The sequence below is a fragment of the Ptiloglossa arizonensis genome, chromosome 14 (genome assembly GCF_051014685.1).
Source record: "Ptiloglossa arizonensis isolate GNS036 chromosome 14, iyPtiAriz1_principal, whole genome shotgun sequence".
Classification (NCBI taxonomy): domain Eukaryota; kingdom Metazoa; phylum Arthropoda; class Insecta; order Hymenoptera; family Colletidae; genus Ptiloglossa; species Ptiloglossa arizonensis.
In genome coordinates, this window is record NC_135061.1 from 5,180,709 (window position 1) to 5,202,318 (window position 21,610).

At 40.2% G+C, this 21,610-nt stretch overlaps 1 protein-coding gene across 7 annotated transcripts in view; it reads right to left on the bottom strand.

Annotated features, from left to right (window-relative positions):
• LOC143154374 (SLIT-ROBO Rho GTPase-activating protein 1) overlaps positions 1-21,610 on the bottom strand; it is a 58,671-nt gene that overhangs the window by 32,721 nt on the left and 4,340 nt on the right. For 2 of the 7 annotated variants that reach the window (XM_076326490.1, XM_076326489.1), the window contains exon 1: positions 6,405-6,998. The exons of 1 other annotated variant lie outside the window; for it this stretch is intronic. In XM_076326490.1, coding sequence (XP_076182605.1) covers positions 6,405-6,414 — 10 coding nt within the window. In that variant the 5' untranslated portion in view covers positions 6,415-6,998. Of the gene's footprint in view, positions 1-6,404; positions 6,999-12,816; positions 15,221-15,269; positions 16,415-21,610 lie in introns of those variants that run through there. 4 more of the 7 variants (XM_076326485.1, XM_076326486.1, XM_076326487.1 and 1 more) reach the window with 4 other exon arrangements.

Below are 21,610 nucleotides of genomic sequence, written 5' to 3' on the forward strand. Positions count from 1 at the left end.
CAGTTTTTAATCAATTCATGACCTATTATGAACTCTGATCAGAATTGGGTGTACGACCTACAAAACTTCTGGTAAAAAATTTCATAGCTCGAAAAATGACCCGACAGAAGCCATGCTTCCGAACTGTGGTCAGAATTGGATGTACGACCTACAAAACTTCTCGTAAAAAATTTCGTAGCTCGAAAAATGACCCGACAGAAGCGTCAGCTTCCGAAAAACACATGCAAATCTTGCGTACCACGATAGTCGATCGAATTCGTCGTTTGTAAACCTGTATCACTGCAAAAGCTACCCATTTCGTACAATATCGCTATTCTTTCCCGTTACAAACGGAGTAAATGAATTATAATCGGTTAAAAATTGAATATTTATTTTGACAATTAATCTCAAAAACTCGTGAATTATTGTTCACGATTTTCGGAGTACATTGTACAAAGTTAAGGTCCTGAGTACTCCTATGCAGCTTCGAAGAATTCGTTTTCGTACTCGTTTATTCGGAGTTCGATAAGAGACACGAAGAAGGTAATTATAATTTATCTTAAATTTAGAATCGTTTATTTGGCCCAGATCATTACGAGTGAAGAACAGTGATCTCTAGGTCGGTCTAATTCTGTTTTCGATCCGATTCTTCCCTCACGTTGCAGTTCGGTGAAAAAACTGCAAACTTTAAAGTGGCATACTTCAGCAACCACGAGAGGACCCCCTCTACCCTTCGTGATTCAAAGTGTGGGTTACCCCGAACTCCAGTCCGCGTAATATATCTCAAGGGCAAGGTCATCGGTGTTGTAGGTAACAGAATTCGTGGCTACGTACTGGAAATTAAATTGAACACGACAATGAACCTATCTTGGATACAAACATCGAAATTCCAAAAGCGTTCGAAACGTTACGAATGCATCGAAAGGTGCCAAAATACAAAAGAAAAATATATCGCACGTGTTCGTCGTAAATTATTAGAGTGAACGTTATTTATTCGCATTTTCCGAAGAAATAAATATCTCCAAGCACCGTTCCTTTTTTTAAGTAAAAAATACTATTTCAAAGACGACTCTTCCTTTGTTGAAAATTTTCTCCAGAAAACAAGTACAAAAGTGATTCACCACTTGTCGAAAGAACCGATGCACTTACCGAAGAACGGTAATATATATTATAAATTTAATAATTTTAGAAATATTACACCCGATACGATAAATAAGATTAGAAAATTTATAAAAAAAAAAAATATATATATATATAAAAATTGTGAAAGACAATGGCCGTTGTCAATTCAAGACAATTGAACACCGGATACGTTGCGATCTCTATTCGCACTTTCTTCGATTTCTAACTGATTCGGTCGAATATCATTCTTGGAGTTACTGATCTTAACTCTTTGAACTCGAGAGGAGCACTCGATTTAGTGTACTTTCTTCGATTCGGGGATATTTTGTGACTTGAAATTCAAATTGGAAATTAGGTATCACACTCTTTTAAGATGTAAACATATGTACGTCAAGTATTGAAATAAAAATATTCCATTCGGTATTAATTTTGCGATTGAAAAGATTTCATCGAGACGCCAGTTTCGGGTAGCGAAAACGCTTCGAGTGCAAAGGGTTGAAAATGGTTTCGTTTCGAAAATTTGACACTTCGGGGATCAACCGATGTATTCGAAACAATTTCCAAACAGTGTTTCGTTGTTCTTTCTTTTCTCCATGGCGCTTTTTTAATACACGGAAGTTCTAAAATTGTGGTCAGGCAGACCGCAATGGGCGTGGTGTTCGGTCAGAGCAATTCAAGTAGACGCGTCGCGGCGACCGACCCGGTCGACCGCTCTCGTCTGGAAAACTCGAATGTCCTTTATGCCATAAACGATATTAACATAATCGAACATTTCGTAGTTGTAACTTTTCTCACATTCTCACTGTTTAATGGAAAACTCGAATGTCCTTTATGCCATAAACGATATTAACGTAATCGAACATTTCGTAGTTGTAACTTTTCTCACATTCTCACTGTTTAATGGAAAACTCGAATGTCCTTTATGCTATAAACGATATTAACGTAATCGAACATTTCGTAGTTGTAACTTTTCTCACATTCTCACTGTTAGATGGAAAGCACGAGAAGAGTGACTGGCTTCGTTCGTTTGAAAGGAGAGACACGAGAAGACGATAGTATCGGTAGAATTATTTTCAACAACGTAATCACGCGTGTATCGCGATATAGCATCGGGAAACGTTTCGTTTGCATCATTTGAAAGTATTTTCGCGAAAAGTCGAATATTAGAAATCGACACAGACCTCTAACGAGGTTCCAACGCCTTCGATTGTTCTTACTGATTTGAAACGACTTTCTAAAAACATAGAATTGCTCGTCAGTTTTCTTCTCTTAGCAACGAGATGTCCTTAACGTCTTTCAAGTTTCTTTCTATCGTGATTGTTATTTGATTCTCGTACAGTTGAAGAAGCGATCGTACGACACAGTGGATGAAAATCTCGATAATTTTTCTTGCAACGGAGACCTTTTCTACGATTTATTTTATCCGTGCTCTAAAATTATAACGCAAAACTTTGGCAACCTGCTGCAAAGTGTACAGCCTTGACAAACTACATCTTGTACAATCTTTATTTCGTAATATAATAAATTTGATAATTTCACAAATAGTATTACACCCGATAGGATAAATAAGATTAGAAAATTTATTAAAAAAAAAAATTATACAAAAGTTGTGAAAGACAATGGTCGTCACTTCGGCTCGTTTCGCGCGTATTCGGCACCGACAATTGAACACCGGATACGTTACGATCCTGTTCGCACGTTCTTTGACTTGTAGCTGTTCGGTCGATTAAACGAAACGTGTGCTCCTCGCCCACGTTACCTTTTGTCTTTTCCATCGCATACACACACACACACACACGATATACCTACGATAAAAATTGTCTCGTTACCGAGGTATAAACGACGAGTAGACATTGCGTGAACTTTCACACCGAATTCCGTACACTGTGACGTGTTCGACGCCCGGTACCATAACGTACTTTTTCCCCGTTTCTTCGTTTTGTGGTGATCAATGTCGAACGATAAAATAGTTTACGGTAATTTAATAAAGATTTCGTGTTATAGGTACTCGCGTGACAATAATGTGTACCATTATTTATCAATCGATACTATTCGTATCGTGTTTCGATCAAAGTGCGAACATTTTTGGTAATTACCAAAAGTATCTTAAATGTTAAGTACCTTGGACCATAAGCTGCGTTAACAGTGGAAGACAGAGCATTGTATGAATCTTTCTCACGTTCCTTGCAATAGATACAAGCTACTGTAAAGCTTCGCTGTAAGTTTTAATAGGGAAACAAGTGAATCTCGTCAAATGGGAAAAATACAACTTGTCGAGGTAACGACGGCCTTGGACAAGATCTAATCGCGCTGTAGGCAGTCGGTACACCTTGGCTCTCTGACTTCCATCCTAAGTTTGTAAACATCGCGTCTATATTGGCACCGCACGACACACAAGAGGGTACACGGCGCACCGATACTACCGACACGATCCAACTAGGTGGCACGTTTCGCTCTCGCTCGGGAAAATTACACGATCAAAGCCAAGAGAAATAAATCGAGCACCTCGATCGTGCACGCGAGCTACCGATAGCAAAACTAGGGAGCCGCCTACTTCTTTGCTACGGTTTTTCAACTAAAAAGGAGAGAAGTTCCGTACTGGGTGAAACAGGAGCGCGCGCGCGCGCGTTTCGGAGCTTGAGCACGTTTTCTCGTTACGTTGTTCCTGTGATCGGTGAAACAAACTATCGCGAACAAAGGTAGATAAAATCGAAGCAACAAAATAATTATATATATATATATATTTTTCCCTTTGTTTAAAATTTCCTCCATGATACAAGTACAAAAGTGATTTACCACTTGTCGAAAGAACCGATGCATTTACCGAAGAACGGTAATATATATTATAAATTTAATAATTTCACAAATATTACACCCGATACGATAAATAAGATTAGAAAATTTATTAAAAAAATATATATATATACGTGCGTGTTTCTCGTATTTGGTCGACCATCGTATGTGTTAGATTCGTACCGGTTGAACAGCATTTGAAGAAGTAAATAAATTCGTGTTGAATATCCAAAATGAATTAAAATTTCGAAACGATGTACACGGATGTTTGAAAGAGCCATTACTGACCGAAACCGAGAATACAACGAGAGAACGCAAGACGAACGAAATATATACGTATATATATAACGCGATAAATATTATTAAGGAAAGAAGATAAAAGGCCACCCACGATAGTTAAGTAATCGCGATAAGCGAACAATTTCAGGAAATTAAATTGACGTAACGCAGAAATTGAAATTACGAAAGAAACCGTCGTGAAGATTAACGTCAGACGTGTTGACAAATTACGAACAATAACAAAGAGAAAATACGACACGGTGGAAAAGCAACGGTAACCGAGAAACGCGAGAAATTTGATTTCTCGATCGCACGCGTGCACGAGGAGCTACTGGATAAACAAATTCGTGGTAACGGGCCACGTGAACGTTAAATCGAATTGCGAAATAAAGATCGTCGAGGAGTGTATCAAGGTCGTAGATTTTATCTTCGTTTTGAGGAAAATCACGGAGACCGAGGCAAGAGCCAAGTGCAAGTACTCGAGTATCGAACCGTGAGAAGACAAGGACGTTCATTCGGAAAATGTATAATAAAAAAGCTGGGAAACACGAGCTCCGCGAAGAAACGGAGGCTTTGTTATAAAGTAGAATGCAGTATTTATTCGTTGGAAGAAACGTGTCCGAGTGGTCGTTTCTCGCTTTTACCAGCCCCTTCGGCTCGCCGCCCTCGCGGAGCGGAAGCGAGTAAGAAACGGTGGGGAGAGCAGTACCGAGCTCTTAACGCGTAAGTCGAACCGAGCTCTTAACGAATGAATTATAGTAATGCTCTTTTTCCTGTCGCTTTGCTTGAAATTTTATTATTAAATTTTCCCGGTGGAACGAAGGTGACATTTCTCGTCCATCAATGGACGTTAACTCGTTACGGTCTATCGGTTCGGTTGGTCTCGTAAACAAATTGTACTCGTACTTTCCCCATCGAATGTCAAAGTTTAGTAAATATACTCGGTAACCTTGCATCAAAATGTCAAATGATCCGCGCTTGTATTTTTCGAGTAAAAAATTTTTTTCAAAAGTACCTCTTTTCTCGCTCGCCAACCAGGAGGATGTTCCTTCGTTGGAATAAAGTAATGGGAATATCGATTGCACTTGGACAAGTGTTCGATCGACTAAGAGAATCGAGTACAAACGAGTACCTAATTAGCGACAAAATAAATAGAACGGTCCTGTTTACCGTTCTTGAGACGAACCTCGCGCACGCTTTGCGCGTAAACTGGTCCGTTTGTGTTCCACGGACAGGTACACGTTCTTTCTAGATAGGTGTGTACACTATGGATTCAACGAACAGTGAATTTTCTAACGAGTTGCGGGAAAACACGGAAATAATGTATCGCGAATTGTCAGAAAATTTCGTCAGTTGATCGTCATTAACGATCGAATTTTATTAATCGTTTTTATACGTTTACGTTCTATATTTGTCTCGTTCGATAACTAACCCTTTGAACTCGAGAGGAGACCCTCGGTCACCGCACAATTCGGTGTACCTGTTCCAATTTGGGAAAATTCTGTGACTCGAAATTCAAATTTGAAATTAGGTATTACACACTTTTAAGATGTAAACATACGTATGTCGAGTATTGAAATAGAAATATTTCATTCCGTATTAATTTTGCGATTTAAAAGAAAACGAAAACGCTTCGAGTGCAAAGGGTTAAGGTCGAAAAAACGGTTCGCCATCGCGTTGGTTGTCTCTCGACTATACGACACCGACGTAAGTTTACTCGTAAGTTTTCACTTCGCTTTGGCGTATTATGTTTGATACTGTCGCAATAATTGCGCGACCAGTAATACGATGCTATTCGTTCGAAACATAAACATATCTTTCGATGACTCAGTCGACTTTTATGCAGCGGACTCGGAAAGCGAGCACAGCTGGTGTCGAAAAACTCTGCCACCATCGCTTTATTTACCGATAGATTTCACACATTTCATTGATTCCGAACGTTCTTCGTGGTACGTTAGTGAACGATGGTAATCGTACTCGTATCATTCGTTCGAATTAAAGTTTCCGTTCGATTCGTTCACCAAAGTGAATCGTTCAAAGAAATACATTAAATAAACCGTCGGTCGAGTAATCACTGTAAATGTCACGTGTTTCTAGCGAGGAAACACCATCGAGAAGTCGTAAAAACTTCACGATCGCGAAAAACATCGGTCGAGCACTGAACACCAAAACTCGCGTAATCACTCGGCGCGCGAGACAGAGTTGTTTCGATTATCGAATCTCTAGCTTACCGTAGCCCATCGTGAAACAACGCCGCGTGAAACGAACCTCCGTTTTCCTCGTTTCGTCGCGAATCGCGTCGACTTTGCGCGAATTTCAGCGAATAATTTCCAGCGAAGTCCGCGCACTCGACGATCGGCCAGTATCGACTCGAAGTGTGTGTACCTTCCGCGAGAAAAGAAACGGCGCACTCTGTCGTCGAACGAGACGACGAAATGCAACTTTAAACCGAACGCGAAACTCGATCGGAACTGTTTCCTGTCGATAGTTCGCGCGAAGTCGGCCGTGGCCGTTGCTCCTTTCGAAACGACTAGCAATATTGTATCGCGACACGATACGTTCGGTGTTACGAATCGCGTGGAAGGGAACAACGCAAAAGTGACGCCGCGTTTTGCGAATCTGGACGAACGAGGACGAGACGAGCGGCAAGAATCAATGGTAAATAACGGCGGCGTGCGGTTTCGGTGACTGCGAGAGAATCTTGTGTAACATTGGTCGACCAGTCGAGAGGGACTTGGCCGCGTGAACTGACCAGTAAGGACAGGCAGTCGTTGCTTCGACTGTCGTTAAATTAACCACAATTACCAGCAAGGCCTACACGCACGCGCCTTCCTCTGTACGCCTACTGGCTATATTACTACACAATATGTATGCTCGTGTACGTACACACATCCGTCTTAACTTCGTTTTCACGTGTGCGTTCACACTTGCGCGCGCTGCTTTAAACACGGGATACGCGCCGCGATCTAAAGCTACCGAATAACCTCGCAACCCTGCGGTCACTTTTCGAAAAAATATTTATTCATCCACCTCAGTGTTTCTCAAACCGTGACTTCCAGCGACCGTTACGACGAATAATACATTTTTTCAATCGTTCCTCGAAAAATCCTCGAAACGAATTATATACTCAATTATATACTTTATATACTCAAACTCGTTGTACGTTGTTCACCAAAGCAACGCGGAAGAACGAGTACGAGAAAGAAACAACTAAGTAACTTGTCATTTTTTTATTTTTATTTTTATAGAACAGTATTCGAAAATTCTTATTATTTGACTTTCGGTCGATTCCTCGCGAACGACAAATCCGATGAAATCTGTTATAAGTTTAGTTTCAACGAAAGCAGAACGTAGAGTGGAACATTGTTGAGAAAAATTGTAGGAAAAAGTTCAACCGGTTCGGACGTTGAATCTTTTCATTTTTCAATTTCTTTTGCGATGTTTCGACAACTGAAAAACCATTTATCGGACGTTTGTGAGAATAGAATTTTACGAAAAGTATTTTGTTTACAACATTGTGTGTATAGTCACGACTGACCGCGCGCGAACGACAGTTTGAGAGACACTGGTCCGTATAACTGAACGTGTTAGAGAAAGGCGAATATTTGACGGAGTTGGCAATTTTCGTACCTGTCCTTGTCTAATAGATCGAAGGAGAAAGGAGACACTAAGGTGCATGTCCAATATACGCAGCCACTAATTTTTTCACTAAGTAACCGATACGGTAATAAAGGTCAGACTGCTCGATTAAAACCCGAACTCGAAGGTGTAAACACTGTTACGTGTAATCAACGATGCACCAAGTTGTAAATAATAATTTGAAACCTATGAAGCCTGAACGTTTGTTCGTTATTCGGTAGACTAAAACGGTAAACCGTGTACGTTGATCAATTACGTTGTTCGTTTAATGTTTATTTCGTAACGTTCCCGAAATATCGTTACGAGTAAAAATTAATCCGATTCGACATCGGCAATATTTTAAAGTAACGCGAAAAATACTAAATAATACTATCTGTTCGTAGAATAAACAGTACATAATTTAGCCCGTGACTAACTACAGATAAGATTGAAGCCCGGTTTCCATGAATCGATTTGAATAAATGTTTACAAATGCATTTTTAACGGGTAATGCGATGCACGAAAACATTTCAAAATATAGAAAATAATTTGGAAAATTGGAAAGAAAACCGCGAATCGTTTAAAAATTTTCTAATTCTAATTCGTAAATTGTGTTTAAATACGTGGCTCGTGATTGCAAAGAAATCTCGTTTTCCGTGTAACGCTCGCAGTTTGTCAGTGAACGTCGGTCAGTTCTTCGATAACTAACACAGAAACAATTGCGGTGGAACCACCGATAGCAAGAAGATTAATTTTTCCATAAGGAAGAAACTAGAAGCGTCGATACATATATATATTACCGTATGTGTAAATTGTTCATTGAAACTTAGCTTTAACCCAGACATTTCGAAACATTTGTGTTTTATACTCTTCTACAAGTGTTTTACATTATGTACATCGAGTGAAATTTTTATCTTCTATCTACAATCCACACCGAACCCCGTAACGATATTTTACATTTATCCTCGACTTTTGTTCAAAGTTTTATGCAACGAATTGAAACGTTCAATACTTCGATAGCGTTTCCATGCATTCGGTACTCCGAAAGATACTATTTCTATGTTTACGACATGTGTGTACGTATACGTGTACGTTTAGATTTTGTCATTTCCAACATTGTAAAATAAATGTTCAGAATTAAATTTTCCATTGATGTAAGGCAGCAACATCTTTGCAAAATTGACGAATATCACGGTTGAACGTTGGATGAAAGTTTTATTTACTTAACTCGTCCCTGAAGAGGTTAAGGACGGAAGTTTTCTGTTTCACGTATTCGCCACCAGATGGTCTCTGGAAAAGATCGTTAGCTCGCTGCTAAGATTCGACGTAAAACGCTTTAAAGCAGAGTTTCCCAAACTTTGAACAGCCAAGACGATTGAAATCCTTTAAGCCAAGATCCTTGATCGAATCGAGAATAAATTTATTAATCGAATACGATGTAAAGCTCTCCTGATAAACGTTTAAATTACTCGGGTATTTTAATATTTAACGCGACCTATACTTTCGGAACCTCTGCACCAAAGTTAGAGTCAGTTGATCTTACCGTCTAGAAAATAGGGTTTCTCGAGTCAATCTTGCCGACAAGTTTACCAGTAGAACCTGGACAAATTATCGTTAGGTGTTCTTACGCTTAAACAATTGTTGGAGATTTATCTACTGGTTCGAAAACGATGAACCGTTTATCTCGTTGGTCCTTTCCGCGAGAAAGACGGTGATAAAATCTGCGGGTGAACCTTTGTTCGTTTACGGGCAATTTTGGATCGTTTCGGTCACTTGATGATTATAAATTTTGAGAAAGCACCGCAAACTTAAACATCGGTGATCGTTGGTAAAAGACGTATCTGTCGCGCGTTTATTTACAAGAATTCTAGACGAGGTTGAAGAGCATTCGAGGCGCCAGCGATACACGATTTCGTACAAGCAGATTCGGGAAGGAGGTGGACGCGACAATTAACAAGTTAGTTGCCAATTACCAAGTTATCGCTGGTGATAACCGTCGCGCAAACGAACACGTCATGTGTGGAAGCAATTGGAAGCTTTATTGAATTAAATTTTTTACGTCATAAATGCACTACGAGGCGACAAACAAAATGTAAACGGAAATGAATAATCCGCGTTATTTTCAGTGGACCACGGAACACTATACTCGTTTCCGTAATTGTTTCATACGTAAGTCGAAAAATACGAATCTATTTATTCCACGAACGAATTAAAAGCAAAAATTTCCATCTCCCAATATCTTTCATCATTTTACCAACAATGCTGCTGGTTCTTCTTCGTGAGAAATTCGATTCACGTTCTTTCCCATCAAAATGTAACCTACCTAAATTTCTGAAGTGCTCAACATTGTGCACTGTTCGCGAATCCTTCCGTAAGACGAACAAGTGAATCAGTTTTCAAAAGCTCGCAAAAAAACGATACAACGGCACCGTTTGCACGGGAGATCCGCTAATGAGATTGTAAACGTAATTAAGACGACACTGGTCGAGAAAGGGCAAATTTTCGCACACGACTCGCACGCAAATTGATATGCAACGCAACGTTTCTCTATCAACTTCCTTCCTGCACGAATTGAAGGGAAGCGTCAAATGGTTATTGCGTCGTTGGCTCAGTTTGCTTTTCGTTATCTCAATTCTGATACACACCGACGAGCCATAATTGTGTCGCGGTTTGCGTGTGCGTGGCCAACTAGAAACTGCGGTATAATACGAGGCCAGAAGATAGTGCGATGGCCTCTCAATAGTCTTGCAACGAAAATTGCCCATTAACCGTGCACTTCGCAACGAAGAGCGTGTCGTCAATTATCAAGATTTACATTGCAACCGACTCGACCCGTGACGCGTTCCCGAATATGTGCATGGAAAACACTTCCGGTCGAAATACCTTTAATTGTGTACTTGTGAAAAATACTTGTGATTTTTCTCTCCGCGATATCGACATTTTTCTAACGTAAATAATTACAAGTGTGGCGCTTCAGACACTTTATTATCGACACTAAAATCGACCAGAACTAAAAATCGAAGTAAAAATTTCAGCCACGGAGATTGCTACGATTTCATCGTGAGCGGACCGTAAGGTTTGAATCATATCGTCGAAGTCGTGCAAGACCCTCCGATTTCCTATACAACACGGTATGGGGGACTTTACAACTGCCTCGACCGGAAACTAGTTGCTTCGTAGGTCGTACACCATATGGTAGGAACGAATTCGTTCACCGAACGTACATACGATAAATAATCCTGTTTCGATGCAACGCTCTTTCTTGTTTACGAAAACGTAACGCTGATCTTCTCTGGATAATAAATTTTTCATTTCATCGAAAGTTGCCGGAAAGTCAAATATTTTCCCATAAGTTCGTCCAATGGCTCGATTGATAAACTGTATTCGTATTAAAGGAATTTGTTTCACAAATATCAGTGACCCAAGTTACGTTATTGTATACCAATGATTAGGTACTGAAATATATATCGACGTCGGATCGATGTTATAAATATAACGGTGCAGTCTCCAGATATTTCATTGAAATTTTAAATTTCATTGGGAAACGAAAGTGGCGCGTTAACTTCTCGAACGGAGTACATAATAAGCGCGACGATGACCGTGCGAAATAGTTTATTTAACGAAAGAGTGGAATTCAGCGTGCTTAAGGATCTGAAAATTTTACAACAAGATCGTTGTAACAAGATTTGGAAAATTGTTATTGAATTAACAGTGCACGAGTATCTCGGTGAATCGTCGAATACGAAACTTCGAACTTTTTATCCATAATACTTTCTACATTCTGTACGCGCGATGTAAATAAACAAAGTTGCCGAGAAATTATCAAGAAATTTCTTTAATCGAAAGCGTTACGCGTTTACCCAATGACAACGAATTTTTTTACACTTGGATACAAATTAAATTACCGTTCTGTGTACTGTAACGATACCGTAACGTGCTGCTTCGCATCGTTCGAACAGTTAATTCGCAGTACGGTAAGTATCGTACAATTAATACGTAGGAGAACGTATAAACACGGAAGAATACATATTGCATTCAATCTGAGAATATAACCGACACAAAAAAGTACGCTGCCATGGAATCGGGAATGCCATTTGCGGTGCATTCAACTCTAAGAAAAACACGAACAAGTGACAGAAAGAAGAGGCGCGCGAAGACCATGAGAACACCACCCTTGGTGAGGACCGTGTAGTGCAAATAAAACAGAGGTTGAAATAAAAATTATAGGCGCGTTATTCGATGTACAATTTTTAGTTACCGCGACGAAACGATCGGTATCTTGATACGCGATTTAGCAACAATTTCGCGTATAATTTTTACCGTTCAATTTTTTATTCAACAGAATTGTATCGTGTAAGAATATTGTTCCTTTTCGTTCGAATACCGAAAACGATAAGGTCGAAAATCGTACGCCCGTTAACTCGTCGAGTTTTTATTTTCCTCGTAGTTTGTTTTGAATGTTTTATCGAATTACGCTGACCGACTGTCCTCTGAGATTTTTTTACTGCTTTCCTCACATTCCAAGTATGTAACACGAAGAGAAACTCTATACGTTTACACGTACGTTCGTACGACTTTACTAGCGGCATTAGGTGTTCTCGTCTATCTACAATTTCCAATATTGTATAACGCAAACGAAGTGCAAAATAATACCGTACACAATTATACCGATATGGAAACCGAAAAATACAATGCGTATAAAAATTCGAGAAAGGAATATACGATGCGTAGAAACTAAAAAAAAAGAAAAGAAAAGAATGAAGTCGATACAAATGGCATGAACCTTGTGTGAAGTAAAACGGTGAATGCATGGAGGAGGATTGAGAAGAATTTACGTAACATTCGCTAAAACATAAATTAAAGAATTTACGAGTCGAATGTTTATTTACAGCTACGAAGGTACACGTCGTGGTATTTGAAACAATGATATCACTCTTTTACCCTCGGTTATTCCATCCCCGGCTACTTCGGGGAGTCGGTTCGATCGAAGAAAAACCGAACGTATGTGCGTCTAATGAAGCATACCTGGAAAAACGTCCTTGGTGTCGGGATTATAAGGATGAATCCATCCGTTTCTCTGCTGAATAATGCACTGGAACATGTTGCCGGGCTAAGCGTAGGTCTCGATTCGCGTTGATCGGCCGAACGAACGAGAGAACAGCGACGAAAAGGAAGGATGACGAAACAGGGTGAAAAAAGACACGAGTTCCGTTATAGTTGGCAAGCTCCTTCAATGGGCCACCTTCTCCCTCTGTTCCTTTTAAAAATATCCCTAGAGTGCACGAATTAACTCGGAATCGAGCTCCTTACCGAGTATCGATTAATCGATCGTACCGTGGAACGAAAAGCGAGCGAAGGTGCCGATCATCGAAACACGTAAACGGGAATTACAATATCTCGATCGAATTTCCGGACTCGTATCTAGAACGTAACTCCGAGAAATGCACCACCGGAAAACTCTAGTTCCTTTTTACCATTCCGAGAATCGATTAGGCACGCACACGAACGATCGACATCGATTCCAACCGTTGTAACACCGAGGAGACAGAGGTAGGTGCAGTCACGCATCTCGCGAAGATTCGTTCGTGAGATGTTAACCTCAATTTACTCGCTGGCGACGTATCGTCGAAACACACCGAGCACTTGGTCGATTTCCTTTATGTTTCGAGATTCGCGAAGATCCAACCGCATTTTCCTCGTTGTAGTTTCACGTTGCGCCTTATCTGGTTATTAGTTTCACTTCATCTCGAAGTAATCTCCTCGGCACTCGTCTCTTTCTCTAGGTACGTGTGTGCGTACACATACTGTTGTTTCTCTCTTTCGCTTGGCCGGTCTCCCTCCCGCCGGTCGGTCGGTCGGTCGGTCGGTCTTTCTCTTCCTGCTTCTCGTTTTCTTCCCTTCAGGCCTGAATCCCCCCACGGGGCACTTCAAGGGTCACTCTCATCCTCGCAGCAAAACGAAACTGTTCGAAACCAATTCACGTTCGGCACACGCTGCGCACAACGCACTCGAGCAGCTCCTCGGCCTTGAAACGTGCACCTTTACCCGGACTAACCGAAACCCATTGCGTCGAAACGGTACTGCGAAACGACGCTTCCCGTTGATACGAAACCGGGCAACGAGACTGGCCCGACAGAAACCGGGGAAACAAAGGCGCGGCAGTTTTGGAAATTTAAGAACGACAAGGAAAGGAAACGAAGGCAGAGGTGGTCGCCTTCTCCCGTTGCTCCTACAGCCAGAGGGTGGCTGGTCGGCTGGCTGGGATCGAACTAGATGGCTCGTCGCCAGGCAACCGGATTTTCTCTCTCTTTCTCTTTCCCTCTCTCTCTTTCTCTCTCTCTCACGTCTCCCTCCCTTTAGGTTCGTTCTCTCTTTGTCCAGCTCTCCCTTTCTCTCCCTAGTCCTCCGTCTCGGTTCCGTACCGGTGCTCGTCTCGCGTTCGCTCTAACCTCCGCGCCCCACCTTCGTCCCCCCGTTGCGCTCCCTCGTTCCCATCGAAGGCGCAGCTCACCGGTTCCTCTCTGCCGACTCACCACCCCCTGCATCCTCCGGAACGCAGAGGATTCTCGTACCTTGGCCGACGACTTTAGGCCGACCGCGCACCGATCTGCCAAGCTTCGAAAACACGATAGCTCGATAAAAATGCTTCGGCTCTTCTTATCGAACGATTGGCGAATTTCGAGTCTTATACCTCGCCGAACGTTCAACGGAATATCTCTCGACGGTAGTAATAGTTTCTCGAATTTCTTTTATCGTATCGAGTGCAGGATCGCTCGTACGGAAAATATAACTTTACAAAAATTACTCGTATGTAGTAAAAAAAATTCTTTTTCGTTAATTCTTGATCTTTCTTCGTAGAATTATACGTATACGATTTAAGAGAAATTGGATTTCATTTAGTTGGAAATTTTACCGAAATTTTTCTTTCTTTCTTTTCTTTTCTTTTTTTCTTTTTTTTAATCTCGGATACGAACGAATTAAACACGCGACACCCAGAAATACGCGTCTCGTGTACTCTCGATGATCGATGCGCCGGATTATATAGCATTTTCGTGAACGATCGATCACGATAGAGCTACTTTCGATACGTAATTAATACATGTATGTAGATTCGGTGTGAGATCGACCTTAGGCCGTTCCTTTAACCGTACATCTCGCACCATCTGGTTTAACGAGAATTTATGGGAAGAGGTAAACGATGGGGACACGGGAAAACACGGAAACAAGTCCAACTTTAAACTGGAAGGATTAGAAAAACTACAAAAAAAACCAAACCTACTTAATTTCGAGGAGTATCGAAAGGTTCTGTTTCGATCGTTACAATTCTCCGAATACAATGAACTCTGTTTATGAATAAGAGCAAGAAGCGATAACGAGATATCTAAATCCGTGACACGTGACACAAATATTTTGCGTTTCGAAAAAATAAAACCGAAGATACAGCGTTAATTTCGATGGACAATTCGAAAGAAACTTACCAGCGATAATTCAATGGGTAAAAAAGAAAACTGAAATGGAACAATCGCACGTTTCTTATTTGTTGACGCGCTTTGCTTTCCCCATTGTGGAATACCGGCTGGCTTATTCGCTAAACGGCGATTCTCACAGTTCGTACGATTATTCCGCGATGTATAGCGAATTACAATCGGTGTATGAAAAAAAAAAGAAACAAAAGAAAAGAAAGAAAAAAAAAACGCTCGATGCCGTTAACTCGAATCGCTGCGAACTTTCTATGTCGAAAAGGTTTCACTCGCGAACGGAAAAAGAGAACGAGTTTGTAGAAAAGCGATTACAACCGGAGAAATTCTACGCTGCCGATGCACCGTTTCGAAATCAACTGAATCGCGTAATACCGTTGCGAAGCGTCGAGCGGAAAGTATATATCGTGCAAGAGAGAGGGACCGGATCATTAGTCGGGAGGGAGAGGGTTAACGAGAGACCAAGCGAGGAAAAGATGTTACGGAGAGAGATGAAATAATAGCAATAAAGAGAGACGAAACGGCGCGAGAGAGACGGTACACGCGCTGGTAGGGGAATCAATGAGCGTTACCCGCGCCACGGCTTTTGTTTCCCTCCTCGTCGCTCTCGTTCGGATGTACTCTGTACACCGGGCTGGCTCCCCACCGCGGTGTTCTATATAGACTCGTTCAACCCTCGAAGCGTGACCGTGACTGTGACTCTGATCAAACGGAGTGCGCGTGTCCACCGTCGTGTGTACGCTGGCTCTGCGCGCCTGTATTCGCTCGTCCCGCCTGTGACTCGTCTTTCCACGTGGAAACACACAACCTCTCCGTCCGTTCCATGGCCGTTGTGTTTAACGTGACACACGTGCACCACACGCGTGTCGGTGTCGGCTAATCACAGTTTTCATTTGGCCAACAAATGTTGACCCCTGCAGCGGACACTTAAACGCCACCGTGCGAGCATCGTTTCGTAACCTTTTCGGTACGATCTTTACTCGACGACCAAAAATCAGTCGTACCGGCCGGTTCACGCCAGGGGCCCTACCGAACGCTTCGACCAATCGATGCGAAGCTCACCGAGATCACTGCGCGATTCCGTACCGAAAAGGTTCACAGTCGCGCGATGCAGATAGAACTCTTGGTATATCTTGCGCAACATTTTTTTCACCGGTTCTCTGGCCGTTTGGTGTTGCACTCGTGTTCGATCCAACGCGAACTTACTTTCCTGCGACATTTTCACGTTTCATGGCTCTCTACTAAAACAAAGTACAACGAATTGGTTGCATTCGAAGACCAGCAAGATCCCAATTAACGAACAAAAGACGTACAACGTTTTATCCATTATTCGTCGAAGGAAAATTATAATTCAAAGCATTGACGAATATAGCCTACTTCGTATACGTACATAGGCCGAATAAAAACGTATATGAATAACGGTTTCGTCGAACGAACGCCACGAATAAATTGCTGTACGCTGTTTTCATTCATCGTGTATTATTCCAATACAATTTTACCCATTTTTGGTCGCGTACCTTCGAATTCTATTTTAACGGAAAATTTGTATTTTGTTTAAATTCAGAGAAGGTTGATAATACTTTTCAATTGCCAGTTTTTTCGTCGAATAATAAAAAAGAATAACCACTAGGAGAGTAACTTGCTCGAAAATATTTCAAAAATTCATTGCACTCTTTGGAAGCTCAACTTTTATAACGTTTTGAAATAATATAACGATCTGTAACGTAAATGTACAATGTATTTAAAAAGAAGAATAAAATCAACTGGTACTGTTTCATTCTCCCATTTCGTTTACTGTAAATTTAATTACGATTAATTTCTTTTCGCGTTCGAAACGATTTCAAATTTCTCGTTCAATGTACAGGGTGTCCCAATCGTCACCGGTCGATTCGAATGTCGCGCTATTTTTCAAACGTCGAACCGATTCACCCGAAACTACGCGAGTCGTTGATAGATGAATGGGAAATTAATCGTGGAAAAGTACACGGTGAAAGAACCCATGGAAATTGTTCAGGCGTGTTACGGAAAATCGCGATCTTCGACGCCAACGATTCGGGAACTTTGCAACCGTTTCCATGAAGAATCGTGTGCCGGGAACGAGCATTGCGAATAAACAAAATTGTCGCGTACCGGGCACGGAAAATCCACGATAGATTGAACAATTGCCAATGCATCCAAACCGAGTCACCGTTTGGTGCGATTTTTAGTCAAAGCCGCGATTGGGCGATTTTTCTTCGAAAACGATCACGAAGCGGTCACTGCGAATAGGAAACGATATCGCGACACGTTCACTGGCTATTTCTGGCATCGATTGGAAGGTCTTCACTTGGCCGATATTTGCTTTTAGCAAGATGGTGCTCCTTGCCGCACAGTGAACGAAACAATCGCGCTTTTGCAAAGAAAATTTCCGCAACGCTTCATTTCTCGAAGAGGCGATCTCGATTGGTGATCAGAATCGCGCGAAAACTTTGAAATCTTTTCTTCAGGGTTCAGAGACAATTGCAGAGCCGAAAGACAACTTTGAACGCGGCATTGGTGAAACTGATCCGAGTTTGCGAGCTTGCGAGAACGTCGTGAAAGCTTTTGGGAAAAAATCGATGGTAAACAAAGGAAAGACTTTTATCTTATTCTATTGCTAACTCCCGAGTTTGTACTTTTGAATAAAAAAAGAATATCGAGATCACTCGAACCGTTTGAATTTTATTTAAAAAGTAAATCGACCGGTGATGATTGGGACACTCTATATTGTACAGTTATGTTATAGATTATTATATTATTATATTCTCTGCGGAAGTTGAACGAAATTATAATCGAGAACGTTAGAAATATTAAGCTTATGGAGAGTAGAATAATTTTGTATAATAATTGGGAAAGATAGTTACTTTCACGACAGATTTCCACCGCAGCTTTCATTATTTACAAACTTCTCGACGATATCGTAGTCTCGAATTAGAAATTTTCGTGCTTTTGACCACGAGGAATTTCACTTCGAGAAAGTACATTCTCGGCCTGGATCGAGTTTATTTGTAAGGTCGTGTACTCAGCATATGATAAACAGTGTGCTTTTCGTCGAGCACTTCAACGGCTCCCAAGGATCATCTTACCATCGGTTTAGTTTAACACCAAATCGCTACCGCTGCCAGTCTTTCTGCAGTTTTCTCACTTGGTCGACCTTTTGGCTGGATGCCGAAGTAAATCGTAAGAAAACTTTTTTTTTCTTCATTTTCACAAGCATTCTTAATCCTCGTTATTTTAACATTTGTATCAAATCTAAATTTGTACAAAACTGATTTAAAAAAAAAAGTACATCCTTGATAAACGGTACAAATAATTTTGCAGAATCAAGTCGATGGCTATAATTCACTCAAACACCAAACTCCATCCCTTTGTCTTAAAATTCTAAATGACTTTTAACGCAGAACTATTAATGGCATCTTTAATTAAATTTTAGGGATACAACGATTAGATTTCATATTCGACAAATCCATTCCGTTGTGTACGTTTACGTCTACGAATGTTCTGCTCACAGATTACCACTCCTTTTTGTTTCTTTTGAACGTTCTTTATATTTCGAATTCGCAAACGAAAAAACGAGGAGAAGTTATACGCACGTGTAATCGTATAGTCTCTATCGACACGAGTAAGACGATCTTACGCTCGTAATAATTCGCGGGAAGCCAAAATTGTTCGTCGAACCGTAAATAGTTAATACAATAAATATTTATCGTTCCGAATCGTTCCTTCGTGGAGTACCCTATCGTCCCGTTCCTTTCGGGATAATCACGCATTAAATCTGAAACGTCATAAAGCACTTATGAAAAATGCACTCTGAACCTCGCGTATTAGCAACTGGATGGGTCAGCCAAGTGGTTCAATTGAATATCGCGCCATTTCATTGATGCCGCTAACCTTATGCTGAAAAACTGCCGGCCATTGTCGTTCCTACATTGTACTCGTTTATTCAAACTGTACGTTATTTCTCCGAAACCCCTCGATGTAAAACAACTTCGTATCGTAACGGACAATAATTGTTCCGATACGGTGAATTTTACGATCAACGGGTTACATCGATTATTAATTACAATTATTTTTTTTTTTAGCTCTTCGAAGCGATAGTTTTAACACGGAATCCCTGAATTCGTGGGTAGCTATAGTAGGCGAAGTTCATTCAGCGTGCGACTATTCTAAAAGTGAACCTCTATTCATGTGATCATTACGTAGTACCGCTATTTTAGAGCCAGAGATCGTTCGGGATTCCGACCTTCGTCCAGATAAGCGTGCAAATTCAATAATACCTACCACTTGGCCTTCTTACCGTGCACGTATTCGAAAGTCTTTGTTGCCATGGTAGATTTCTATCGGACCGAAACAATTATTTCGGACACATAGCTTCGCGAACTTAACCAGCGTCTCGTCCATCACCGCAACACTTGCAGAAAAACGGAAATATCGTGTGCATATTCGAACGGATGGGTTCTTTATTTATTTTTTTATTTTTTTTTTTTTTTTTTTCAACCGTGAGAATCTACAACGGACGACCTCGTGTTTAATAAAATCTTTCCTTTCTATTTTTATCCATCAAGATTGCAATTTTTGAAATAAATCCCAAGTCAAGTCTAAACCTTTCGTAACGGGAAGTTGCTTCTCACGAGTGCATAAATATACTTTAGGACGGCCTCGATGTTGCTAATTAAATTACGTTTTTTAAGTTTCAAGTTCCGTTGGTCCTGCTATTCGTTAACGAACTCTATTGGTGTTTCCGAACGACTCGTGACTCTTACGCTCACTATTCACAATTTCAATTCCCCTATAGGGTACGCGGAAATCTATCATCGTTACGAAATAATTGTTTTAATTTTCTTTTTGGCCATTTATTTCAATTTTATCATTTTTGTGACACGCCCGACTTTGTCGATTCAAAATGGAATAAGACTGCAATGTTTTTAGCAATAGAAATTCAGTTAAATACGGCGAAAGTAATGTTTCGAAGTAATCAGAATTTGAACCTCGTGGCGTGCAGTATGTTCGTTTCTAAAAATTAATCTTTTTATCTTTCTCGTAAATTTGTTCTGTTATATTTCTCCGATTTAACAAGCGAAGAAATTTATATAAAGTTGTTGTTCCCTTATGCTTTGGTTAGGCACGCGTATATAAAATTAGAAGGATTAGCAATTAATTTAAAACAGAAGCGTGCATCACGGACGAGGTACGATTTTTATACTTGATCTCTGTTCAAACGATCAACCCTCTAGCAATACTTTTCTATACTACTTTCTACTCAATTCGTCAATTCAATCTAATTTCGTTCGAAAGAAAAAAATTTCGTTTTCATATTATTTTATGGTAAGTATTTTCAAACATATTTTTCCCTTTTCTAAAAATACGCATTATTTTGTAATGATAAATTTTTGTATCCTGAACTTCCTTTTTCCACGAACAGTTTGGAGCAAATTATTTCAATGGATATAATTTCTTGCATATTAGATTAGTTTAACATCACAGATGTAATAGCTACTTTAATATATTATTACAATGTAACTTTGCTATTTTGTTATTCTATTATTCTTAGACTCGACGTATATACTTAAATATTTACATCTGACTGTAAGAAGTCCTTATGCATGATATAATTTTTGTTAAATATAATAATTTATTTACAATTTAAAATACCTAGTGTATTAATGTTTAAGTTTGAGTTCGTTTGGAGTTCAAGAGATGTTTCTCTTACGCTCACAATTCACAATTTGAATTCCCCTATAGGGTACGCGGAAATCTATCATCGTTACGAAATAATTGTTTTAATCTTCTTTTTAGTAATTTATTTCAATTATCGGCCCGCTCTGACGATTATATATCGTGTGTTTAGATTAAAATACGGTCCAGCGAGACCTATACTTTTAGTCAATTAATTCGACAATGATGTAGATGCAAGGGCGACGCGCTATTTCTTTGTAATTCCTTTCTCGTAATCTGCTGGCACCGTGTTACCAATGAGCTCAACGAAAATGAATGGATCTCCTCGTAAGTGCACCAAAAACTGACATTATCTCGTGTGAGTGGCTCGCGTTTAACGATAACCGCTTAGAAAAAGTCGAAACGAACCTTCGTGCTGTTTATATTATAGATTAGAGAAATTAAATATAATTCTTTAACGTACACGTGTAGAAAAAGAACGTTACAGTGTAACGTAAATACAAGAAGCTACAATTGTAAAAAACGATCACTTTTCGACGTTTTAACGTAAAACAGGATTTTTATTTTTAAACTCCTGTATGGAAAATATATGTGTACGTATCTACGTATAATATTCAATCGTGTGCAACTTTAGCCGATCGCTGAAT